We start from the raw sequence: 26911 nt of genomic DNA, 5'->3' as shown, positions 1-26911 counted from the left end.
CAGAAGATGATTCAACTATGTCTCTGCATTTTTATGAGGGTTACAAATCTGGTTAACCCATGAAGCCACAGCGGGCTCCAGGCTCCATCATTCCGGATACGCACCCTACAGTTTAAAGGTACCAAAATGAGCTCATTTCCTCATCCAAACCAGGCTCTGATTGGTCGGTGATAATTCAAATACATCGTTCAGCGAGTACAATGAGATCCATGCAGGGCACCCGGAATAAGTCAAAACACCTTCTCCATGTTGCTGGACTCTCTCTCCTCAAATCAGATCTTTCCCTCCGGAATTCCATTGCTTTTTAATAGTTTTGAGAAACACTGAGGGGATTCTGGGCCAAACCACAGCTTGCAAAAACACTCTTGGACATTCAAGCATAGTGGAGAGAAATTGGTTGCCGGGCCCTTTCACCAGGGCCTGTGATGTGGCCCCTCTTCTATAGACAAGTGTCTCCGTGGCCCAACTATCACGTGGCCAGCTGGTTGCCCATGTATCATTCCCTCAACTGCACGCGGGTCTCCGATGCAGACACATCCAGGCTCAGGATTAACACGGAGGACGTGTGAAGTCCTAACAAGGGCCATTTGAGTCTGCTGAGCCTTTTACCAGTTACTTCCCCAATTTACAACACGGTCTTTTATTCCGCATATTCCCAAAGACTAACACATTCCTTTGAGTAGCAAGATTGCAAGTAACACCTAAACGCACTAAAAGGAAAGAACCTGCCACATGCTGGAGACTCGAACACCTCACACCTACCAACTCACCAACTCCAGGTAGAGCTGGCAAAACTCAGCACCGGCATCTAGGGGGATTCTTCCAAGGAAGGAAATGCTCCCTTCCTTCCACACACCCGCACCAGCTAGTTCTCAAAGCATCTGAGTTTAAAAGTTTCCTTTGTATGCTGTAAACTCCAGCCCACACTCCATGGTCTTTGACAACTACTGTCTACCCAAGAGCCAGTCCTGAAACTTGCAGATCAGTGAACTCGGAGCCACCAACGTTATAGACCTCTTGCAAGCCAGAGCCAAGGAGAGGACTTTCCAGCTTGCCCGTGACACAAGGATGCAGAGTGGCTTCTCTGGGGGTCTCCTTAGGAGCACAACTAAACCACCCCAACACCATGGCGACCACATTGCTCTTCCTTCTACTTTCTACTTCAAGACCAGCGGTCAAGTGTCACTTCCCTTCCCTCAAAAAGTTGTAGCCAGGGCCTCAAAGGTGACCCATACACGGAAGCCCACCGAGGAAGCCTCTGCAGTGGACGGAAATATCAACAACGTGGAACACGGCAGCCTCCATGAGCGTCACCATATCTGATCCGTGACCACACCGCCAAGGCCACAGCTCTCCTCCTGGGCGAGAGTCGGCGCTCTCCACAAGCAGAAAGATACAAACACCTTTGTCCCTACCTCAATCAAGAAGTCCCCAGTCCTCAGTCCGGCTTGCCAAGCCACCCCGCCTTCGTCCACCGACTCCAGGTACTGCAGGGCCGGAAAAGCTGGCGTTGGCGTGAATTCTTCAATGGGCGTATCAGCTGGGAAGACGAGGAACACCTCATTACAAGCCTGGGAGATGTTTTCCAAGCTGGCAGTCCCCGCCTCCCTACAGGACCCTGGGGGAAAGGGAACCATGTGTCTCCCATTGGAATTGAGGGGTCCAGGCCAGCACTCCTCCGTGAAGGACTTGAGACTCAAACTCACGGGTCAAAGTCAACTCAAGCCAACTGCACCTTGTGGCCCTTCCATCCTATTCCTTGGCCTCTCTGCTGAAAACACGGGATAACGTGCTCGGCTGTACATATCTACACGCCTGTCATTTTCTTTAAAAGCATCAGTGACTAAACATTTTCAGTTCTAAAAATGGAAAAGTTCCTCCCCTACCACACGGAGCTACAGAAACACCCCACAGAGCCACTTGCCAAATTTACATCTACGTCGAGTCACAACCGAGGGTACGTGGCTTGGAACTCAGGTGGAACTGAGCGCTGACCCCGTGGTCAGCTGTGGAGCTGAAGTCCGCCCATGCATTGTCCCTTCAGGGAGCTTGCTCTGGACGGCCACTCTGCAGCCAGAGGCCACGGGAGGGCCAGGCACTGCTCCTCCGTGGAGTGAGGCTTGGCTTCTGGGGCCCTCATGCCTGCCAAGTGCAACTCCAGGGCAAGGGAGGGACTTTTCCTGGCGGTCATGGGAAGCTGGGGGTGGACGGGGCGGGACGAGGGAGATGAAGATGGGTCTCAGAAGGGGAAGGTGGAACACACCACATGAGCAGGTGTGGACACACACACACACACACACACACACACACACACAAAGATCTATCTCCTTTTCTCAATCTCTCTCCGGACTATCCACCTGGGATGCCTAAGCTTAAGGCGGGTGGGGGATGACTCCCAGGGAAGGCAGCGTCCCCCAACACAGGCCTGGGACCCCCAGCCCAGCGCCGGCCCACCCGCGGGGACAGATGCTTTCTCTCACGGGGACATGCATGATGCCCTTTTGTTTTCCTTCTGAAGGGAAGCCCCCAAGTTAAGGGCCGGTGGTGGGAACATTGCCACAGAACGCAGCCCCAGAGCCTTCCACTACAGGCCAAGTAACATATGTGCCGCCGGCTCGGCCCAAGGCAGGGGGACCATCTTGCCACATTGCCTTTGCAAAGTCACCTTAGAGACAGCTCACTGCCGCCTGCTGCACTCGGAGCCCAAGCCTGCCCGTGGAACGGGGCAGGGTCCCTGGAACTCGGGCATTGGAGACCCGGAGCCACGGAATACACATTGTCCCCAGGATTTCACAGAAAAGGTGGGGGGAGGGAGGAAGTGCCGAGGCCCTCCTGAGCCATCGCGGGCACAGAAAATTAAAAATATTCCTACAGGAAGCCCCGGCAACGTTTTGTGAGTAAGGCAAAATGTTAAAGAACACGGTTGTCTAGCAACCAAGTGCCCCCAGGAAAAATGCTTATTTGCGAGCCGGGGTAACATTTGCCATACAAGTGTGCACGCACACACACACACACACACACACACACACACACACGTGAACGCACCCAGGCTGGGAGCAGGGGCTCTTACCTTTGGCCCCGCGGAGCACGAACCCGAAGCCCTCATTGTCTTTCTTCTGCAGCACCACTGTCTTCTCCTCGATAATGCAGTCACTGTAGAGAGAATTCCGGGGACAGCGACCGTTATTGTGACCCACCATCATCACGGCGGCCGATCCTCCGCCGGGGACGTTCATCATCCTAGCCAATTAATCAGCCCAGCTCGCCAGCTCTGAGCGTGGAGAAGAGCCGGCGGCAGAGAGGCAGGAGGAGCGAGGCAGCTGGGAGGGGGCGGCCAACGGGCTAGGCGAGCGCGGTGGCACAGGGGACGCGGAGGGGGGCAAGCAGGAGCAGGCAGGAAGGATCCTACGTGGTGCAGCGGCCGCCAGGAGTGGCTGAGCGGCTGTGCTCACGGCGTCTGGGGGCTGCGGGGACGCCGGGAGGACAGAAAGTAAGTGGCCCGCTCGCCAGGGTCGTCCGCGAGCCCCCCGGGCAGCCAAGTGCCATCAGCCGGCAGAGATATGAGGCAGCATTTTTTTTCTTTCCTCTCGGGAGGTTAAAAAAATCCAATTCTCTGCGCTCCGTGCACGAGCAGGCGGAAGGCACCCGGAGACGCAGGGCCTGTGATGCGTCCACCGCCCCCCTCTCTCCCGTCCTATTGCATGTGGCGTGTGCGGAGCCCCCACAGTCATCTGACGGCTGTGGCCCAGCGTCATCCGCACCGAGGACCCCGACCCGGGGTCGTGGCAGGCACGGGGGGCCTGGTGGCCGGGACTCTGTGTGCCTCCCTGCTGCAGCGGACTCGGGGTGCAGGGGGAGTGGGGAGCTCATTAGCCAGCACCCTGTCTTGTCAGTGACACCAAAGCTGCCAGCCGCCCCTGCCTCCTTGGGGCACTCTGAGCTGCGGGGGCAGGGGCACGCAGGCCGCCCCCTTAGAGGTGACAGTTTAAGGCCGCACTGGGCCCCTTAGCAGAGCATTTTTGTTTGTTTTATACAGAAACCCAAACGCTCCAACTTTGCCGTGGCGGCCCAAGCCTCCGCTGGTCTACGGCAGTGGTGTGTGGCCATGCAGTCACCGCCCCTGGAGGCATGGGGTGTGGGGACAGAAAGGGACTGCCCAGCGCAGCCCGCCTCCCCTGCCCCCTGCCGCAGAGAGGGCAGAGAGGGGGTGCGGGCACCCCCGGGCTCTGCTGCAGCCGGAAGTCAGTTGGGGAGCTACGGAGGGGTAAGCAGGTGGGGGGAGTAGCCGAGGGAAACTCTCCCCCGGGGCACTAAGGGGCTCAGGAGAGAGGGCTGGTTTCCAGGAGGGAAGGCTGCAAGGGGGGCTTTGCAGGACGCCAGCAGGCCCTGGGGGGAGCACGTGCCATGGGAACAAGCCCCAGACAGGAAGGCTGCGTGGTCCAGCACCAGAGTGAACAGGGGAAGGGGCGGACCCTCCCAGGTGGCGGCTGGGTCTGCAGCCTTTGGGGTTATTATGGCCACAAAAGGGTTGGCCAGGGACAGGTGCTCAGAAGTCCCGGCCACCAGAGCTGAGTACCCTGGTCAGCCCCTGCAGGCACAGACGCTGGGATGCAGCCCGAGACCCCGCAGAGGACACCCACCCCCAGGGTTCTGGCCCATCTCTCTCTGCCCCTGCACTCTCGCCAGGGGTATGAGTTGCACACTGCCCACCTCCACCCAACCCCAAATGTCCCAAAGCTCCTCTGGTTCCCAGTGTTTCCTGCCAGCTGTCCCCCTAACGGGGAGCTTCTCGGGGCAGCGGGGCAGTCTCCCTCAAGACAGCATGAGAGAGGGGGCGCTCTGGTGGGGGTGGGTAGGAGCATCAGAAAACTTAGTTCAAATCCCAGCTTTGTCACCACGCCCTCTGACCCCAAGGTCACAACACTTGACCTTTCTGAGTCTCAGATGCCAGCATGTAGAGGAGAATAATAGCAACCCATGCCTCAGGGAGCCGTGATAAGGAGGTGATGAAATAACCACCCAGAACTCTCAGCACCATTCCTGGTACCCCAAAACGCCCCCCAAAACCTAACCTGCTGCTGTCAAGTCAGCTCCAACTCATGGCGACCCCACGTGTGTCAGAGTAGACCTGTGCTCTGCAGGGTTTCCAATGGCTGAGTTTTCTGAAGTAGATCACCAGGCCTTTCTTCTGAGGTGCCTCTGGGTGGACTTGAACTTCCAACCTTTCGATTAACAGCTGAGTGCTTAACTGTTTGCACCACCCAGGGATTCCGACGTTCCTTGAGCACACACCAGACAGCAGGTGTTCAGCACAGGCTACCTCACCTTAGGTAGGGTTAGCGGTCCAGTGCTTAACTGTCCATGCCACAGGATGGGCTTAATGACAGTTGCTACTCATTTGCTGGTGCCCCCTCCCCTCCCCCACCTCCTGTCTTCCTTCTGTAAGGCCCCTGATTCGCCGCCCAGGCTAATGGCTCCCGTCCTCTGCCCCCTCTCTAAGCCTCCCCAGCAGTTCTGATCCATCCACCAACTTTCTCTTCCCTACTGTGACAGCATCAATGTCTTGCCCCAAACTCCAAGGGCTCCATCCCGGTTACTGAGTGAGAATCAAACTCCTCCATCTCTGATATTAAGAGGATAGGCGTTCACTTCTCCTTCCCATGTGACTTCAGGATGTAAACAGGCTTCCCCGTCACCTCTGCCGCACCTAACCCCATCTACCGATGGGCCTGGGTTCGAATCCCAACGCTGGCATCTACCGGCTTAGCTCCTCAGAGTCCCACTTTTCCCACCTGCAAAGCAGGGCCAATAACACCTGCCTTGTAGGGGCTGAAGGTCCCTGTGTGGTACAAGCAGTTTGTGCTTGACTACTAACCTAACGTCAGTAGTTTGAACCCACCCTGCAGTGCCTCGGAAGAAAGGCCTGGTGAACTGCTTCTGAAAGGTCACAACCAAGAAAACCCTACGGAGCGCTCTCTGCTGCATCTACTGTGAGAATGAAGGCTGTTCTCAGCAGCCAGACTGAAAACCAGAAAATGTCGGCATTACTCTAAAGGGAAGCAGTTATTGCGTGGGGCCCCAGAGGGGCCTTGTGGGGGACTTCCATCCCGTCAGTGTAGAAGTCAGTCGCCTTGGAAAGCAAAGAAGAGGCTGCGTTGACAAACCGTGGGGAAATAGAAAGGTACTGGCTACAGCTGGCGCCGTCTGTAGTCACTTGCAGAGCATGGTCAAGGGCGTTACACCGCGCTCCCGCGGCGAGACGAGGTCTGTGCATGCTCCTGTCCCCACAGTGTCCTTATTCGGGAGAGCCAGTCTCTTGTTGAAATCCAAAACTCCTTGGGTGAAAAATACATTTGCAGTGTTTGGATGAGGCCAGGTGTTGCTTGTTCAGTATCTCAAGCCCAGAAAGATGAGTTAATTCTTGAAGGAAACAACATTGAACTTGTATCAAATTCAGCGAGCCACAACAGTTAAATGCAAGGACATCCACAAATTTTTTGATGGTATCTATGTCTCTGGAAAAAGAACAGTTCAACAGGCTGATGAGTAAGATCTAAGAGTTGTCCAGCTATGGAAGCGAGGTGGGGTGATTTCTAAGACCTCTGGGTGGTATTTTTAAGATGCGATAAAGTCCACCACGCATCTGTCAGTGTCCTGCTGTGGGGACTTGTGTGTTGCTGTGATGCTATGAGCTATACCACCGGTATTTCAAATACCAGCAGGGTCACCCAGGGTGGGCAGGTTTCAGCAGGGCTTCCGCACTAAGACAGACTGGAAAGAAGGACCTGTGATATACTTTGAAAAAAACTGGCCAGGGAAAACTTTATGAAGAGTAGCAGAACCTTATCTGATATAGTGCTGGAAGATGAGCCCCTCAGGTTGGAAGGCACTCAAAATACGACTGGGGAAGAGCTGCCTCCTCAAAGTGGAGTCGACCTTAATGACGTGGAGGGAATAAGGCTTTCAGGACCTTCATTGGCTGATGTGATACAACTCTGAATGGGAAGAAACAGCTGCAAACATCCTTTACTAAGTGGAACATGGAATGTATGAAGCATGAATCTAGGACAATTAGAAGTCGTCGAAAACGAAACGGAATGCATGAAAGATCGATATCCTTAGGCATGAGTGAGCTGAAAAGGGCTGCTATGGGTCATTTCGAATCAGACAATCATACAGTCTACTACGCCGGGAATGACATATTGAAGAGGAATGGCATCGCATTCATTGTAAAAAGAACATTTCAAGATCTATCCTGAAGTACAACGCTGTCAGCGATAGGATTATATCCACACACCTACAAGCAAGACCAGTTAATACGACTATTATTCAAATTTACACACCAATCACTAACGCCAAAGGTGAAGAAACTAAAGTTTTTTACCAGCTTCTGCAGTCTGAAATTGATCAAACATGCAGTCAGGATGCATTGATAACCACTGGTGATTGGAATGTGAAAGTTGGAAACAAAGAAGAAGGATCGGTAGTTGGGAAATACGGCCTTGGTGACAGAAATGATGCCGGAGATCTCATGACAGAATGTTGCAAGACCGACGACTTAATCATTGCAGATACCTTTTGTCAACAACATAAACATTGACTACACGTGTGGACCTCGCCGGGTGGAATACACAGGAATCAAAGCAACTACATCTCTGGAAAGAGACGATGGAGAAAGCTCAACATCATCAGTCAGAACCCGGCCAGCGGCCAACTGTGGAACAGACCATCAATTGCTCACATGTAAGTTGAAGTAGAAGCTGAAGAAAATTAAAACAAGTCTATGAGAACCAAAGTACCACCTTGAGTTTATCCTACCTGACTTTAGAGACAATCTCAAAAATAGATTTGAGTCACTGGACGCTAATGACTGAAGACCAGACGAGTTGTGGGATGACATCAAGGACATCACACATGAAGAAAGCAAACAGTCATTAAAAAGACAGGAAAGAAAGAAACGACCAAAACGGATGTCAGAAGAGACTCTTGAATGAAGAGTAGCTAAAGCGAATGGAAGAAACGGTGATGTAAAAGAGCTGAACAGAAGATTTCAAGGGCAGCTTGAGAAAACAAAGTATTATAATGACGTGTGCAAAGACCTGTAGATAGAAACCCAAAAGGGAAGAACAGGCTCAGCATTTCTCAAGCTGAAAGAATTGAAGAAAAAATTCAAGCCTTGAGTAGCAATACTGAAGGATTTTATGGGCAAAATATTGAACGATGCAGGAAGTATCAAAAGAAGATGGAAGGAATACACAGAGTCACTGTACCAAAAAGAATTGGTCGACTTTCAAGCATTTCAGGAGGCAGCATACAATCAAGAACTTATGGTACGGAAGGAAGAAGTCCGAATGCACTGAAGGCACTGGCCAAAAAGAAGGCTCCAGGAATTGACGGAATACCAACTGAGATGTTTCAACAAACGGACGCAGCACTGGAAGTGCTCACTTGTCTACACCAAGAAATTTGGAAGACAGCTACCTGGCCAACCAGCTGGAAGAGATCTATATTTGAGCCCATTCCAAAGAAAGGTGATCGCCAACAGAATGCGGAAATTACTGGACGATATCATTAATATCACACGCAAGTAAAATTTTGCTGAAGATCATTTAAAAGCAGCTGCAGCAGTATATCGACAGGCAACTGCCAGAAATTCAAGCCTGATTCAGAAGAGGACGTGGAACCTGGGATATCATCGCTGATGTCACATGGATTCCGGCTGAAAGCAGCGAATACCAGAAAGATGTTTACCTGTGTTTTATAGATTATGGAAAGGCATTCGACTGTGTGGATCATAACAAATTATGGATAACATTGTGAAAAATGGGAATTCAGAATACTTAATTGTGTTCATGAGGAATTTGTACATAGACCAAGAGGCAGTCATTTGAACAGAACAAGGAGATACTGCGTGGTTTCAAGTCAGGAAAAGTGTGCATCAGAGTTGTATCCGTTCACCACATCTATTCCATCTGTATCCTAAGCAAATAATCTGAGAAGCTGGACTATACGAAGAAGAACGAAGCATCAGGATTGGAGGAAGACTCGTTAACAACCTGCAGTATGCAGATCACGCAGCCTTGCTTGCTGAGAGTGAAGAGGGCTTGAAGCACTTACTGAAGAAGATCAAAGACCACAGTCTTCAGTATGGATTGCACCTCAGCACAAAGAAAACAAAAATCCTCACAACTGGACTAATAAGCAACATCATGATAAACGGAGAAAAGACTGAGGTTGTCAAGGATTTCATTTTACTTGGTTCCACAATCAATGCTCATGGAAGCAGCAGTCAAGAAATCAAACGACACATTGCATTGGGCAAATCTGCTGCAAAAGACCTCTTTAAAATGTTAGAAAGCAAAGATGTCACTTTGAGGACTAAGGTGCACCTGACCCAAACTGTGGTATTTTCAGTCACCTCATATGCATGTGAAAGCTGCACAATGAATAAGGAAGACTGAAGAAGAATTGACACCTTTGAGTTGTGGTGCTGGCGAAGAATATTGACTATACATACCACGGACTGCCCGAAGAACGAATAAATCTGTCTTGGTAGAAGCACAGCCAGAATGCTCCTTAGAAGTGAGGATGGTGAGACTTTGTCTCACGTACTTTGGACATGTTATCAGGCGGAACCAGTCCCTGGAGAAGGACATCATGCTTGGTAGAGTAGAGGGTTAGTAAATGAGAGGAAGACCCTCAGCGAGATGGATTGACACAGTGCCTCCAACAATAGGCGCAAACACAACGACTGTGAGGGTGGCACAGCACCCGGCAGTGTTCTGTAGTTGCTCTGAGTCGGAACCAACTCGATGGCACCTAACAACAACGTGGGTGATATTTTTAAGATGCAGTCAAAGTCATCTGTCAAACCAAACCAAACAAAGCCAAACGCAACACCTTACGCAGCACAGTTAGCTCCACACACGTGGGGCTGCCATGAGTGGCAACCGACACAGTAGCAAGGGGTTTGGCTTTTGGTTTGGTTTGGTTCTGACGAGCATTCAGAGCTCAAAGCCATGTGGCCCCCCCAAACAGCTGCACCCCACTGGCACACATCACGCGGTGCTTCCTCTGGGCTCTGTGGCTCCCCTCCAAAGCCCTAAACTTGGCCCGTGATTGACTCCGTCTTGCACACTCACCGTTGCGGCACCTCACTGCCTGGGAGTGATGCTCCCTTTGTCTGTCCTGCCCTCCCCAGCACGGGTCAGCTCACCAGCCTCTGCAAGGGGTGCAAGCCGCCCCCAAGCTGCCCTCAAGGGGCAATGCCATCCATTTTCTCACGGGGGTCCCCTCGAACCTCGCCGCCATCTGTCGGGACCCTTCCCACGGCCATCCCATCAACTGCCCACGCGTCTGAAGCTCCACTGTGAGCTCTGTGGGAGCAAATGTCACATCCAGTTCTGTTCCTCTCTGAATCTCCCTACATGGCACATGTCTGTCCTTGGTGGGTCCAACCTTTCCTGCTGACTGAACAAAAAAATGGAATTCTGCTGTGTTCTCTTCCAATGCGTTTTCTGAGCAGTGCAGGAGGACACTTAATAAACAGGCAGTCCCCGACCTACACCAGGGTTCCGTTCCAATGACTCCGTCATAAGTTGGTTCTGATGTAAGCTGAATATCTCATTTTTTTTTAGTTTACATTATTATTGCCCTTTATTATCAGTATCTTTATAAATCCGATCTTTATTTGTCTTTGGGGGTTAGAAATGTTACCTATAAACTTACAGATAATGATCACATTAGCAAATTATACCCTGCAACATTCTATGTAGTGTATATTACCAATGATAAGATGTACAAAAAATAAAAAAAGAACCGTTGTAAGTGATTTGTCGTAACTCGAATACGTCATAAGTCAGGGACTACCTGCACCTGGAAAGGCTCCCGGTACCCTCAGCCTCCTTTGACGCCTTCCACCTGCAGCGGGAGCTGAGGAGGGTGAAGGCAGTGGTTACCCAGCCCTGCCAAGCACCGTTGTGCAGGCTGCTCACAGAGCGACAGAGAATGCCATTTACATCATAGCCACCATTGTTGTTGTTCGTTGTCACTGAGTCAATTTTCTACTCACAGCAACCCCATGCGACAGAGTAGAACTGCCCTATAGGGTTCCCAAGGCTGTAATCTTTGTGGAAGCAGATCACCAGCTCTTTCTCCCACAGAGCCGCCAGATGGGTCTGAACCACCACCATTTTGGTTAGCAGTCGAGCGCTTAACCGTTGTGCCACCAGGGCTCCTTAAAGCCATCATAAAACCAAAAAAACCAATTTCGTTGCCTTCAAGTTGATTCCAACTCATAGCAACCCTAGAGGAAAGAGCAGAACTGCCCCACAGGGCTTCGGAGGCTGTAATCTTTACAGAAGCAGACTGCCACGTCTTTCTCCCTGGGTGAGTTCGGATCACTGACCTTTCAGTTAGCAGTCGAGCGCTTAACTACGGCACCAGGGCTCCTGAGAGCCACCAGTGTTGTTGCTGTTAGGTGCTGTTGATCGGCTCTGACTCCTAGTGACCCCGTGCACCACAGAACGAAACACTGCCCAGTCCTGCGCCATCCTCACAATCATTGTTATGCTTGAGTCCGTTGTTGCAGCCACTGTGCCGGTCCATCTCATTGAGGGTCCTCCTCTTTTTTGCTGACCCCAATAGTCTTCTGAGTGCCTTCCCAGCTGCTCATCTTCCGGCACTATATCAGACAATGTTCTGCGATTACTCATAAGGTTTTCACTGGCTAATTCTTTTCGGAAGTAGACCGCCAGTATAGCCATCATATGGCCTATATATTTATGATGGCAATTTCCCCACAGATGGAAGTAAAGAATCTTGAGGAAGTCACTGGCACCTTCTTCTAGCTCATACGAAGATGGGGTATGGGCCATGAGCTGCCACGGAGAACGCAGTTTTCCTTATACGCAGGGGGGATCGGTGGTAGAACTCACCTTCCGTGAGGGAGCTCCAAGTTTGATTCCCGGCTAACACACCTCATGTGCAGCCCTCATCCATCTGACAGTGGAGGCCTGAATGCTGCTGGGATGCTGAACAGGTTGAGCGTCCAGACTAAGATGGAGTAGGAAGAAAGGCCTGATGATCGACTTCTGAAAACCAGCCCATGAAACCCTGTGCATCACAATGGTCCTATCTGCAACCCATCATGAGGATGACACAGCACCAGGCAGCTTTTATCTCATTGTGCATGGCATGGCCATGAGTCAGGGGCTGACTCAGTGGCAGCTAACAAAACAACAACAGCATATCTACTTAGGAGGCCATTGAGCAGATGGAAAGTGAATGCATTAGTGGTCAGCAGGATGACAGGGCGGGAGGTGACCCCTCCCTGTGGGTGCCCAGTCTGTGCCAGCAAGTCCACCAGTGTGTCATGGACCATATCAGTGCTAGAAAGCACAGCTCCATGTTGAAACACCCCTGGGGGCCACACTGTAGAGACCATAAAAGGTTTCCATGTTCTTTTGATCAAAGAGTCTACAAAAGAATATTCATCAAAAGGGGGGGGAGATGTGAAACAGAATATAAAATCCTCATGGAATCCAGACTTTCAGGAGCCGTTGAGGCTGGATGAGTCCCTGAAACTACTGCCTAGAGACAATCTTCAAACTTTAAACCTTAAACCAAAATTATCTTCTGAAGTCTTCTTTGAACTAAAATAGCTTATTTTAATTAGTAAAGTAGATTGCACTCTTTTAAAGAATTATCCATGTGAGATCAGATTGACAACAGCAACTGGGAAAGGTGGATGGGAAGCTTAGGGGCAGTGAGTTTAATACGATGATGGTGGAATAATGTGGAAAAGGATAGTGAGGATGGTAGCACAATTTGAAGAATGTAACCAATGTCACCAAATTGCACATGTAGACACAGTTGAAAGGGTGTATCTCTGGCTGTGTATACTTTCACCAAAATAAAAAAACAAAACTACAACAAAACGTTTCCATGTTCTCACTTGTCCACAGTCCCACTGTGCGCCACATTAAAGGTCTTACTGAATACACTGGGAGCAAGTGAGGGTGGTGGGAAATCGGGGTGTGCCCTGCAGCGTGGGTGAGTCCTCACCCCACAGGCCGGCCTAAGGATGCTTCTGGAACCTGCCGTTCAATGGCGGCCCCAGGTTCACTGCTTGTCAACAAGGTGCCATGAGGAGCCTTTGGGGACAGCGTGACTTCCTTGGGTCAGAGACGTGGCAGGTGCCAGCACTGACAGTTGGTGTTTAGGATCTGCCAGTCACTCGACAAGCTCCGTTGGCAGTGGAGCCTGGTCCTCGAGGAGGTGTCAACATGGAGCCACAGGAAGCCAGGCCGGCAGAGATGTGTGAGCGCCAGGACCCGGTGTGGCTGTCTGCCCCATCACACATGGAAGCCACCGTCCCTGGCATTTGGGTTTTGAACCTAAGGGCTGCCGGGGTAGACCAGATGGCTCCACCAGGGGCTCTGATGTCTCCATTGGGAGGGTGAACCTGCCGTGTCAGACAGCTGCCTTCCATTTCTGCCTTGCTAACGGTGGTTGGGTTTTGTCTGGGACTGAAGTTCAGAAGCATTTGGGGCCAATGATTAAGCTGCATGTTAATTAGTACATTCGTGGAGCCACTGCTTCTTGAAGACCTACTAAAGGTCAGGTGACAGGCTGGGGGCTTAGCATTGAGTAGGGACAAACCACACCCAGCCTCGGTCCTCATGACGATGCCTGGGATAGCTGGTGAAATTGTGTCCCCCAAAAAGATGTGTCCATGTCCTAACCGCCCCATACCTTGTTTGGAAACGGGGCTTTGTGACCTGAAAATACAATTCACTGCCTCCCAGATCCAAAGAGCAAACGACCACATCAAAATTAAAAAAAAAAAAACCCCGTTGCTGTCGAGTTGATTCCGACCCATAATGACCCTACATCAAAATTAGTACATATTTAATTTAATGTCCCCGAAACGTAACACTAGGTCAAGTTCATTACTCGTTACATTAACATCCATAAATGTTCCATTTAATGTGGAAACCACTCAGAAGTCACATTTCCTAACTCTGAGAGAATTCTTGGGGATGCGTGACAATCACTAAGAAGCCCCAGAGGCCAGCAGTGAATGCAACCTCGCAGCCGAATGGGATCAGAGGCAGCATTGCAAAACCCATTTCAGAACGTTTTATGGCAAGAAGGTACATTTAACCAGGGGTGTGGCTGCATGGGGAGTCCCTGGGTGGTGCAAACAGTTAAGCGCTCAGCTGCTCACTGAAAGTTACTAGTTCACTCAGAGGTGCCTTGGAAGAAAGCCCTGGCGATCTACTTCTGAAAAATCAGCCATCGAACACCCTATGGGGCACCGCCCTACTCTGGCACATGTGGGTTTACTGGTGGGTATGTGGAGTATGTGGGATACAGCCCGGGACCTCTGGAATTTGGGTCTAAGACCACGGGGTCCTTCTAAGGCAGCCCCAGATGGCAGGGGCGGTGGTACGCAGGGAGACCCAGTGAGGGCTGATCCATAAGAGTGATTGGCATGTTTATTGCCCCTGAAAGCTGCTCCCTGGAGCAGCCAGTGGGTGGGCGGGTGGAGTCCTGCCTTCTCTGGGGCCAGGAAGCAGAAGCTCCGGAGAAGCCTCCTCTAAATCCTCAGGTAAACGCGTTTCGGTGACAGAGTCTGACGGAGCAGGAACTGGAACACGATTAGAAAGAGGAGCCTCCGGGGATCAGGCAGGCAGCACTGTCCTAGAAATTTCCGGGCTCTGCCAACCAGGAGGGATGAGGCGGCTCTTCCGCGGCGGGTGTGGGGGAGCCCAACGGGTGTCCCGCTCGGTGGAGATGCCAGCGAGGGCCCTTCGGCCACGGGCATGGGCACGCAGCCCAGCTCACCGCATGCGGCAGGGCTGGCTGTAGCGAGGGACAGAGGGCGGCTGGCGGGCGGGCAGGACGGGCCGTGGCCCGGGAGGGGTTCCCCGAGTCACCTGTCACCTGCCGAGCGGGGGCCTCCCGAGGCTGTGCCCCAGTGTCCCACTTCCTGGCCAGCGTGGAGCTCGGTGCCACTCTCCGCCCCCCTCCTCCGCTGTCCATGCAAAGCTGCCATGAATCACCAGGGAAACCAGCCACAAGTGCAGGGGCCATTTTGGTGTTTGGAGTCACAGCTCCTGCACGCTGCTGGGGGAGCTGATGTTGGCTCGTGCTCGGGAGATGAAGAAGGGGGGTCATTCCTTCACAAATCACACCCCCAGCTCCTGGAAGCCTATCAGCTGGCCAGGCAGAGGGGCAACGTCACGAATGGGCGTCGGCAGTGACCACGGGTCCCCATCGAGCCTGCACATCCCTCCCACATGGAGGCTTGCTTACAAAAGGCGTTGCTTAAATCAGCGAGTGTAAATACACCCCTCCGGGTGTTTCCGATGGCCATTTTCCTCCTCATTGCTGACATGATCAACAACAGACGTTCTCCTAACAGAACCAACAATGTGCAAAGAACTTGATTCAAATTAAATGGCTGCATTACTTTGCAATCAATCATCAAAAAGCATATCCTCGGCACCGCGAGGCACGCTACCTGCCAAGATAGGCTGGTGGGGAAGATTAAGACGCAGCTTAAATGCCTCCAAAATAATGTGGGTAGGCAATGGTCCTCCCTGCTGAGACAAACAGGAATGGGTCAGAAAGAAATGTAGTCTTACAACCTGAGCCAGTGGGGACCTCAGCTTCACCAGACCAGCTCTGTGACCCCGGTCAAGTTACTGAACCTCTCTGGGCATCAATATCGTCACCTGCAAATTGGGGACATTGGCCGCAGCCTTGAAGGGCCACAGTGGGACAATTGTTAGTTCCATCAAGTTGGTCCCCGACTCACGGTGACCCCGTGCACAACAGAACAAACAGCTGCCCGGTCCTGCACCGTCCCCATGATGGGTTGCGGATTGGACCGCTGTGATCCATGGGGTTTTCATTTGCTGATTTTCAGAAGTAGATCACCAGACCTTTCTTCCCAGTCCATCTTAGTCAGGAAGCTCCGCTGAAACCTGTTCAGCATCACAGCAACATGAAAGCCTCCACTGACAGACGGGTGGGGGCTGCACATGAGGTGCACTGGCCTGGAACTGAATCCGAGTCTCCTGCATGGAAGGTGAGAATTCTATCACTGAATAAGATTTGAAAAGGCCCCAGGCACAGGGTCTGGGCCACAACAGGGGTTATTAAGAAAGTACTTTATGCGTGCAGAATCTGATTCATTCTGAAAACATTATGCAGAAACTGAAATATTTTCTTTAAATCATCTAGCGTGTATTTTCTGAACACCATGGAATTTAGACTACAAATCAATAAAAAAGATAGAATAAGAAAGTTCCCAAGTGCTCAAAAATTCTTAAAAACCAACTGTAAATAACTCTTTCAAGCTTCTTGGGATAGAACGTGCCCACAAACGTTTTCAGGTTCTGAGGTTTCCTGGGAGGCTGCTTGCCCCACTAAAAGTACATGCTGCCCCCCAGTGGGGGCTTGTGTAATGGTGAAAAATGAAAGAAACATTCTTTGGTGAAAATTCACTAAGGTAGAATGCTTAGGGATAAGGCAGTGCGTCCAGGAAATGTGATTGGGTCAAACTTTTGTCTCTTTTGGCTTTTGTACAGCTAGAGAATCCTTGTAAGCACATTTAGAGGGCTGGAGCCCTCTTAGCACAGCGGTTAAGAATTCAGCTGCTAGGAGGGGACAGGAAAGCTGGTAATAGGGAACCCAAGATCCAGAAGGGAGAGTGTTGACATTTTGTGGGGTTGTTAACTGATGTCATAAAACAATATGTGTACTAAATAAATAAATACATAGAAAGAATTTAGCTGCTAACCAAAAGGTCAGCAGTTCAAATCCACCAGCTGCTCCTTGGAAACCCTATGGGGCCATTCTACTCTGTCCTATAGGGTCGCTACGAGTCGGAATTTACTTGATGGCACCAGGGTTGGTTTAGTGTGATAGTTAGGGAGACCTGGTGGGTTTGTTTTGTGTGTATGTGATATTTGGAAAACCAGTGTAACAAAATGGAATGCGTCACACTCCAAAGACCCTTGGGACACACAGAGACCACTAAACATTGCACTAGACTTCTGCCAATGTTTTGTGGGAAAATGTATGCCCGTGTGAAATTTTCAAAATCCATATTAGTAACCAAAAATTTGAACACGCTCAATTAGGAAGCATGCATTCCGCTACTGAAAACACATGCCATCCTTAAAAAATGCAAAACGTGGAAAAACCGGAGCTGAAAAGGGATAACCCACGGGTCAACTAACACACCACAAGAAAAAGAAGAAGCTATTTTGAACTAAATGATGTTAAGATACAATCAGTCCAAAGATGTAGGATGCAGATGAAACCTGGGTTTAAAGGGGAAAGCTGTAGCCTCTGCAGATTTGTTAGAATTCACGGATGAGCTTTTGTCGAAGACATTTAGTTTGTCCCTTCTCCCCTTTCTGATTCTTTGTTTCTCCCTGTTTTTGTTTCTCTATTCCTATAGCCCCGACCTCTCTCCAACCCTCTCTCTGTGCACCTCCCTCCTTGACGGGGCTCCCGAACCCTCCCCTCTTTCCCGCTTCGTTCCCTTTCTTCCCTTTCTGTTCTCCCCACTCCCCTTGCATTTCCGTCCCTCTCTGCGTGTTTTCTCATCTTCTGCTGGTTACTCCCTCTCCGCTTCAAACCTTTTCCCCTTCTGGCTTCTCTCCAACTCCCTTCCCCTTTCCACCTCTCTGTTTTCCCAACTCTCTCGTTTTTCTCTTTGCCCTTCTCTGCTGTTGCCTACCCTCCACGATCCGTCAGTGTGTGGTATGTGGTGGCTTACACGTGGCTGTGACGCTGGAAGCTACGCCACCTGCATTTCAAATACCAGCAGTGTCACCCGTGGTAGACAGGTTTCAGCGGAACGTCCAGACTAAGACAGGCGAGGAAGAAAGGCCTGGCAATCTACTTCTGAAAAATCAGCCAATGAAACCCCATGGATCGCAACAGAATACTGTCTGTTATGGCGCTGGAAGATGAGCCCCCGAGGTTGGACGACGCTCAGAATACGCAACGGGTACAACCGTGGGCTTGAGCACACTAGTGGTCATGAAGATGGCACAATGTTTTGTTCTCTCGTGCACGGGGTCACCACCAGCTGGAGCTGACGTGATGGCAGCTAACAGCCTTTCCCTATATTGTTCCCGTCTTTCTTCCTTAGCTCCTTCTCTCTGTCCTCCCCTCGCCTCAACCTTCCCCCCCTTTCTTTTCCTTTATCTTATGCCGCAGTGGCCCTCCCAGACCACTGCCCAGGAGGGGTCTGCCTTTGTACCCAGAGTGCCCGCAGGTGTACGTAACACCATTCTCCAGCGCTGTTTCTGGTCCTGCTGCCTGCGGCCCTCCAGGCTGGTGAACGTGCTCGTTGGAAAGCTGGGGAGGCCCAGGGGAAAGGGCTTGCCAGGGCCACACAGCTCGGCCACTGCTGGCCAACTCTGAAGCCGGGGCCCCAGGCTCTGAACGGAATGTTCTTAAAAAACAAGAGCCAGGAAGACAGTAGAGCTGCCTGGCACCCTGCTATGAGTGCCGGAAGGGGCTGCTGTGGCTTTTCTTCCTTGGTTAATTAAATGACAGGCCAGGCCTGCCCATCTGTCAGTCTTGACGCGCGCACAGAAAGACCAAGCTCAGCGGCTGCAGGACAGGCTGCGGCATTCCCACAAGGCTGGTTCCTACGGCCCTGCAGGGGGCAGTGGACGCCTGCACAGCTAGACCAGAAGTGTTTCCTTCCCACAGCACTCACAACTGGCATGGGAGGCAGAGGCGCCCCAGGCTTTGGCGGGACCTCTGAGGCTGGGGCTAGGCGAGAGGTAGAGTGCTCACCCCAGATTTGCAGCCCACCCCCCACACTGAGTCTACCTGCCCAGCCAGGATGGCCCTGATCGCTAGGCGAGAGTTCATGAGAAACCTGGGCAAGGCCACAGCCCAGCCCCAGGGGAAAGTGTGGCCACAGCTCCCACCTACCCCAGGCCACCAACCTTCCTCTGCCATTTACAAATACCAGTCACTGTTGAGTCAACTCTGATTCACGGCGACCCCATGTGTGTCAGAGTAGAACTGCATGCCATAGGGTTTTCAAATGGCTGATTTTTCAGAAATGGATCACCAGGCCTTTCTTCCATGGTGCTGCTGGGTGGATTTGAACCTCCAACCTTTCAGTTAGCAGCCCAGAGCAAACTGCTTGCACCACGCAGAATGTTCCTATTTGTAAACAGGTCCACAGAATGTGTCCCAAGTGTTGCTGACTCAGCACAGAAGGGTGCAGTTGTCAAAGGAGCTAGAAGTCTGGAGGAGGCAAATTTTCATAGGTCCTTTCAAAGGAACTGTGAAATGATCTAGATCAGGGTCGGCAAACGTTCTCTGCAAAGGGCCAGAGAGTGGTTTCTAGGTTTTGCAGGCCATATGGTTTCCGTTGCAACTACTCAACTCTGCAGATACAGAGCAAAAGGAGCCACAGACAATGGGTAAACAAATGGATGTGCCTGTGCGCTAATAAAACTTTATTTAAAAAAACAAGGCAGGGGCCGGATTTGGCCTGTGCGCTCTAGTCTGCAGACGGCTGTTTTAAAGACATTCAAATTGACATATATAATGCAAGAATGTCAGTGTCTCAAAATACACCATGTTGTGGTGGTTAGCGGCTGTTGAGTCAGCCCCAACTCATGGCGACCCCACACGCAAGAGAACGAAATGCAGCCTGGTCCTGCGCCATCCCCATGATTGGTTGAGGATGGGAGCACTGTGGTCCATAGGGTTTTCATTGGCTGATTTTCAGAAGTAGATCGCCAGGCCTTTCTTCCTAGTCTGTGTTAGTCTGAAAGCGCTGCTGAAACCTGTTCAGATCATAGCAACATGCAAGCCTCCACTGACAGATGGGTGGTGGCTGCACTTGAGGTGTGTTGGTTGGAAACTGAACCTGGGTCTCGAGTGTGGACGGTGAGAATTTTACCACTGAACCACCACTGCCTCACACTGCATTTAATAAAAGCTAAGGAAAGTCTTGACCCCTGCCTTAGTCATCCGGTGCTGCTGCTATAACAGAAATCTCACAAGTGGATGGCTTTAACAAAGAGAAATTATTCTCTTACAGTCTAGGAGGCTAGAAGTCCAAATTCAGGGCGTCAGCTCTAGGGGAAGGCTTTCTCTCTCTGTTGGCTTTGGGAGAAGGTCCTTGTCATCAATCTTCCCCTGGTCTAGGAGCTTCTCAGTGCAGGGACCCCAGTCCCAAAGGATGCACTCCCCTCCTGGTTCTTCTTGCTTGGTGGTAATGAGGTCCCCATCCTCTCTGCTCGCTTCTCTCTTTTATATCGCAAAAGAGATTGACTCAAGATACCACCTAATCCTGTAGACTGAGTCCTGCCTCATTAACGTAACTGCCTCGAATCCTGCCTCATTAACAGCATAGAGGTTAGGATTTACAGCACATAGGATGATCACATCAGATCACAAAATGGAGGACAGTCACACAATACTGGGAGTCATGGCCCCGCCAAGTTGACCAACACTTGGGGGAGAGGAGGGGCACACGATTCAATCCATAACACCCCTTCTGCCCAAGGAACACATTACAGGTATAGTGTGCCTGGCTTGACACGACATCTGAGTTTCAGAAAAGACCCAAGGAAAATGGATTTTAGAAATGAGGTCGCCTGCAAGATGCCCTAGAAAGGCCTGGTCTTTGAAGGACTGTGCGGCGTCGTTTCTGAAGGACAAAGAGAACACATAGCTGGCTGTGTCTGAATTTTTATGTGGGGCGTGGGGGGAATAGACCTGAATTCTGGTTTAATTAGTAATACAGTAAAACTTGTGAAAGCTGGAACTTAGGCAAGGTGGAAACCTGTCAGAGAAGTAAGATGAAAATATTTTCCACTAATCCAGAGCGACAGAAAAGTGGTGACTGCACCCTGTCGAGGGCGGAATACTGTGGCTGGTCGTCTGCGGCCTCAGTGGTTGATGCATAAATCTGAATAATCATCGTAGTAACTGGTCTTCCTTGCAGGCGTGCGGATATTATCCTCTCACACGTTTCATTGTAATAATAATTATAAGGAGGCCTGGTGGTGCAATGCTTAAATGCTCAGTTACTAACCGAAATGGTTGGTGGTTTGAACCCACCAGCAGCTATGCAGGAGAGAAGACCTGGCAATCTGCTTCTGGAAAGATCACAGCTTAGGAAACACCACTCTGTCACGGGGTAGCTATGAGTCGGAACGGACTGGACAGCACCCGACACCACCATGAGTGCTTGTTATAACTGTGCTCACAGTCTTTGAGTGCTTGCTATGTGCCAGGCACAGTTCTAAACGCTTGACGGGTTAAACCAGTTTAATTTTCACGGCAACCATATGAGGCAGGTACTGTGATTATTCCCATTTTACAGGTGGGGAGACTGAGGCACAGAGAGGTTGAGTATTCTCCACGTGAGTGCACAGCTGTCGGGGGTGGCAGCCTGCACCACCAGGGCCCCATGAGAGTGGGCGGCGGTTGGTTACTGGCCAGTGGGCAGCCTCTCTCTGGGCGCCCACAGGCCCCTGTGCCCCCAAGCGATGACTGAGAGACTGGAAGGACCCACGTGGGCGGGGGTGTTTCCGCCAGCACAGTGCGCGTGGAGAAGAATCCCCAATTTCCTGTCAATACCTGAGCTTCTGGGAGAGCAACAGGGATGCTCAAAGAAGATTCTGCAGGTAGATGGGGCTCCACGTCAGAAGATCTAGATTGGAAATGGTGGGCCGCAACTGCGGGCAGGTTAACACAAGGAAGGAAAAACGAGCGGTATGAGCAGAGCTAGCGAGCAGACTCAAGAGCACGGAAAAGCCCAACACAGAAAAGCTGGTGCAAGAACACAGGAGTAGGTGTTTACAGTTGAAATCACATGTCCACCGATACATGCGCCGTGTTTTAGGATTCCTTAATGACCTGACCACCTGCCAGATAAGAAGGTCTTTCCCATGCACAGCAAGGGCTTGCTGGTCCTTTGCTTATACTTTTACCTCTGCCTGGAGCCCTCGCCCTATGCTATTATCTGTATCTGTTGAACTCCTATTCATTCCTCAAGACCCACTTAACAGTTACCACTCTGGGAGATCTTTGTTGCTGTTCCTTATATGACAATGCGGGAGGAACGGGACTGAAATTTATCCTTCTCATGCACGCAACTCCTGGAACAGTGCCTGCCCCTCTCCTGGCCTGCTTCCCACTATAGGCTGGACAAGTCATATCCTTGCTTTCCCAGCCTCCTCTGTGGTTATGGGTGGCCATGGGACATGGCCAGTGAGACCAAGAGCAAGTGTGCTGGGGCCCATTGGGAAATATTTCACTGCTTGAAGAGAGAGGTTATTGATTGATTAGAGGAGAGCTTCCTGGCATCCCTTCTTCCCTTATATTCCTATGTAGGACTTTGCTATGAGGACACAGTGCTTGAAGCCATGTTCGCCATCTTGTAATCAGGAGGGAAAGGCCAAGAGGATTGGAGGGCTGCTGCTCACCCATGAAACAAACCCTGGAAGTGCCTCCTTTGTGGTCTCTTGGCCACGCTGGCTGGGGTTTCTATTACTTGCAGCCCGATGCTTCCGAATGGACACAAGTGAATGTTGGGAGCCTGCCAGGGGTGGGGTTCACGATATGTTAGAAGATTGGGACAGACAACAACAAGACAGGAGGTGAAGACCTTCTGACACATCAGGCCACCTCCAAGTTACACCCTGGGCTGGGAGGGGTTCTCCGACAGTCTTCTCAGTCCGCCGACTTGGGTCATTGGTGACGAGGACTTGCATGGCCTGGGGACACTAGGCTGAGGGCCTGTACGACATTCAAGTTATATCCTGGGCTGGGAGAGGTTCACCAACAGTCTTCTCAGTCCGCTGACTTGGGTCATTGGTGACGAGGACTTGTGTGGCCTGGAGACACTGGGTTGAGGGCCTGTACGACATTCAATGCTGGAGGAAGACGTAACTACTGCCCTAGTCGCTACCAAGAGAGCAAAGCAAATGGACTCTCAATTCAGAAAGTTGAGAACGAAAGAAAAGTAGTTTTCTTGGACTTGGCTGTCCAGAATTTTCTACCAACCACAACACTGACTCCTTAAGAACCCTGGCGAACGCTAAGTGTACTGGCAATAATCGGTACATTGTTGTTGTCGTTAGCTGCAGGCGACTAGGTCCCTGACTCATGGTGACCCCATGTACGCCGGAACCAATCACTGCCCAGTCCTGCACTATCGCCATGATCGGTTGCAGACTGGATCACTGTGATCCACAGGGTCTTCACTGGCTCATTTTCAGGAGTAGATTGCTAGGCCTTTCTTCCTAGTCCATCTTAGTCCGGAGGCTCCGCTGAAACCCGTTCAGCATCATAGCAACCCGCAAGCCCCCACTGACAGACGGTGGTGGCTGCACACGAGGTGCACTGGCTGGGAATCGAACCCGGGTCTCCCACATGGAAGGTGAGAGTTCTAGCGCTGAACCTCCAGTGCTCCCAGCGAGTCCACTGTTGTTGCTCCTGTTGCTAGGTGTCGTTGAGCTGGCTCCGACTCACGGTGACCTGACGTTTAACAGAACACACCACCGCCCGCTCCCGCGCCATCCTCCAATGGTTGCTATGTGCGATGGATTTAACTGTGCCCCCCAAAAATACGTGTTGTAAATCCTAACCCCCTATACCTGTGGTTATAATTCCATTCGGGAATGGGTTTTCTTTTTTATGTTAATGAGGCAATATTAGTGCAGGGTGTGTCTTAAGTCAATCTCTTCTGAGACACAAAAGAGCAACTCAGGCACAGAAGCAAGGAAGCCCAGATGGAGGAAGACAGACGCCACATCGAGATCTGCAAGGAACCGAGGCACAGAAGCCGAAGAGAGACAAGGACTTCCCATAGAGCCTACAGAGCGAGAAAGCCTTCCTCTAGAGCCGGCACCCTGACTTTGGCCTTCTAGCCTCCTCGACTGAGAAAAGGAGCCCTGGTGGTGCAGTGGTTAAGCGCTCGGCTGCTAACCTAAAGGTCAGGGTTTCGAACCCACCAGCCATTCTGCAGGAGAAAGATGTGGCAGTCTGCTTCCGTAAAGTTTACAGCCTTGGAGACACTATGGGGCAGCTCTATTCTTTCCTATAGGGTCGCTATGAGTCAGAATCAACTTGAGGGCAGCGGGCGAACTGGGATGCGATACTGTTCTCTTTGTTAACGCCACCTGCTTGTGGCGTCTCTCTTACAGCAGCCCCAGAGAACTGAGACCCTGTGTTTGAGCCCATTGTTGCAGCCACTGTAATAGCACATTAAAAACCAGAAAACGTGTTGACTGTCGAGTCGATTCCGACTCATAGTGACCCTAGAGGACGGAGTAGAACTGACTCACAGGGTTTCCAAGGAGCGCCTGGTGGATTCAAACTGCCGACCTTTCGGTTGGCAGCCGAGCTCTTGATCACTGCACCCCCAGACCTCCAAACTAGTGCATTACCAAAACGCCCAAACCCGTTGCTGTCAAGTCGATTCCGACTCATGGCTATGAACTAGCATCTTAGGTGGTTGGAAAAAAAAAAAGGAGGCCCTAGAGCTGGGAAACTTCTGAAAAGCCAACTGAAGGAAAGAACTGCAGAGTTTAGAAATAGATGGGAAGTTGGCAATGGTTTGGACCCGCCTTTGAAGAGAGGACAACAGGGTGTGAGTCCTTCCGGAAGATGGATGCAAACGGAAGGTCTGGTGGTTCGCCTTCGCTAGCTGTGCAGCTGCTCTTTCTCCTGGGGTTTAGCTCCCCGGGGGCCACGGCTTCTCCTCCAAGCATTCCCAAGAGACTCGCTGCTGGCGCCTCCCACACGACCGTGACCCCTGATTTTGGAAGTTTGGAGACCTGGTGGCGCCGTGGTTAAGCGTTCACCTGCTAACCAAAAGGTCGGCAGCTCGAATCCACCAGCTGCTCTTCGGAAACCCCATGGGTCACTTCTACTCTGTCCTATAGGGTTGCTATGAGTCGGAATCGACTTGACAGCAATGGGTTTGGTTTTGGTTTTTTTTGTCTTGCTTAAAACAAAGCTCCACTTTCCCTCCGCTCTTCAGTGCCACCTGCTGCCCTGCCTTTGTGACAGGACTGCTAGGTCTTGGGGCCGTGGCTCTCCCAGCACAGTGGGGGTGAGGCCAGCTCCTCCGGGACAACCTCACTCATCACCATCCCTGTATCCCTTCCCTGGCTCCCAAGCAAGGCCACCGTCCATGTGATCATATCCATTGCCAAAGTGACCTCAAAGAAGCATGCAGCTGGACATTGCAGGAACACCAGTCATAGCCCAGTACACCAGAGGGCCTTGCTCAGCAGCACAGGGCAGGGTGCAAGAAGTCTGGTTCTTTCTGGGCCAGAGAGCTGCCCCCGGCCGGGCACGCTGCCCCAGCCCAGGGGAACAGCCTGGCTTGTTCATTGCAAGTGTGGCTGCTGTTTGCACTCACGCCCCTCTAGTCCCTGATGTTGGCAAGTCCACCCTTTGGAAAAGGCCATCCTCTGAAGGAGGAGCTGCCTCCAGCCCTATGCCCCACCTGCTCCCGTCCACTGTCTGCATCTCCACTTTCCCTGGTGTCCGAATAGAGCTGGCAGAGCCTCCAAAGACACAGGTCAGCCCCGATCACTAGCCTGCAGGCTCCATTCCCATTCATCCCCTGGCCACGCTCAGAGCCCAGAATGCTCACTCTCATTAGTCAGGCATCTCAGCACCAGTGAGCTCATCACAGCAGATTTCAACTGAAATACGTGCCCTACAAGTGCCTCTCTCGCTCTTCTTCTTGCCTTCCTTCCTCCTCCCCTCCTGCCTTCCCTCCCTCCTCCCACCTTTCACGCCCTCCCCTCCCTCCCTCCTATTATTCCTTCCTTCCTCCCTCCCCTATCATTGAGAACAGGATGACAAGTCCCACAACAGGTAAACCACACGCTCCTCACGCACACGGAAATAATACGCACAGCCCACAACACCGGCACAACAGCAGCTGCAGAGGACGGAGCCCACCGCACGCACAGCCCCCCAGGCCCCCGAGGATGGAGCCCACCGCACGCACAGCCCCCCAGGCCCCCGAGGGCGGGAGCCCACCGCACGCACCGCCCCCCGAGGCCCCCGAGGACGGGAGCCCACCGCACGCACAGCCCCCCAGGCCCCCGAGGACGGAGCCCACCGCACGCACAGCCCCCCCAGACCCCCGAGGGCGGAGCCCACCGCACGCACAGCCCCCCAGGCCCCCGAGGACGGAGCCCACCGCACGCACAGCCCCCCCAGACCCCCGAGGGCGGAGCCCACCGCACGCACAGCCCCCCAGGCCCCCGAGGACGGAGCCCACCGCACGCACAGCCCCCCGAGGCCCCCGAGGGCGGGAGCCCACCACACGCACCGCCCCCCGAGGCCCCCGAGGGCGGGAGCCCACCACACGCACAGCCCCCTGAAGCCCCCAAGGATGGGAGCCCACCACACGCACAGCTCCCCAGGCCCCAGAGGGCAGGAGCCCACCGCACGCACCGCCCCCCGAGGCCCCTGAGGACGGAGCCCACCGCACACACAGCCCCCCGAGGCCCCCAAGGGCAGGAGCCCACCACATGCACAGCCCCCCCAGGCCCCCGAAGGCGGGAGCCCACCACACGGACAGCCCCCCAGGACCCAGAGGGCGAGAGCCCACCGCACGCACAGCCCCCCGACGCCCCCGAGGGCAGGAGCCCACCACATGCACAGTCCCCCGAAGCCTCGGAGAGCCCACCACACGCACGGCCCCAGGAGGCCCCCACGCCCATCCTCACTCACACAACAAACTTGGGGGGAGGTGCTGTTTTCGTCCCCATCCTACAATAGGGAGCTGTGGTTCAGAGAACGTCAAGGATGCGCTCGAGGTCACACAGCCACAAGGAACAAAGCGGGAACCCCACCACTGGGGCTGCTGCCG

At 52.3% G+C, this 26911-nt stretch overlaps 1 protein-coding gene across 1 annotated transcript in view; it reads right to left on the bottom strand.

Moving 5' to 3' along the window:
* The window catches only part of SHANK2 (SH3 and multiple ankyrin repeat domains 2), a 559307-nt gene that overhangs the window by 184184 nt on the left and 348212 nt on the right, over positions 1-26911 (bottom strand). The window contains exons 17-18 of the mRNA XM_004383876.1: positions 3071-3153; positions 1416-1540 (exon numbers count right to left, since the gene is read on the bottom strand). Of these exons, the coding sequence (XP_004383933.1) occupies positions 1416-1540; positions 3071-3153 (208 nt within the window). The remainder of the gene's footprint in view (positions 1-1415; positions 1541-3070; positions 3154-26911) is intronic.

The sequence above is a fragment of the Trichechus manatus genome, unplaced genomic scaffold (assembly GCF_000243295.1).
Source record: "Trichechus manatus latirostris isolate Lorelei unplaced genomic scaffold, TriManLat1.0 scaffold00113, whole genome shotgun sequence".
In the NCBI taxonomy this organism is placed as follows: Eukaryota; Metazoa; Chordata; class Mammalia; order Sirenia; family Trichechidae; genus Trichechus; species Trichechus manatus.
The sequence above is the reverse complement of the archived record's forward strand: the minus strand, read 5'-3'. Positions and strand labels throughout refer to the sequence as shown.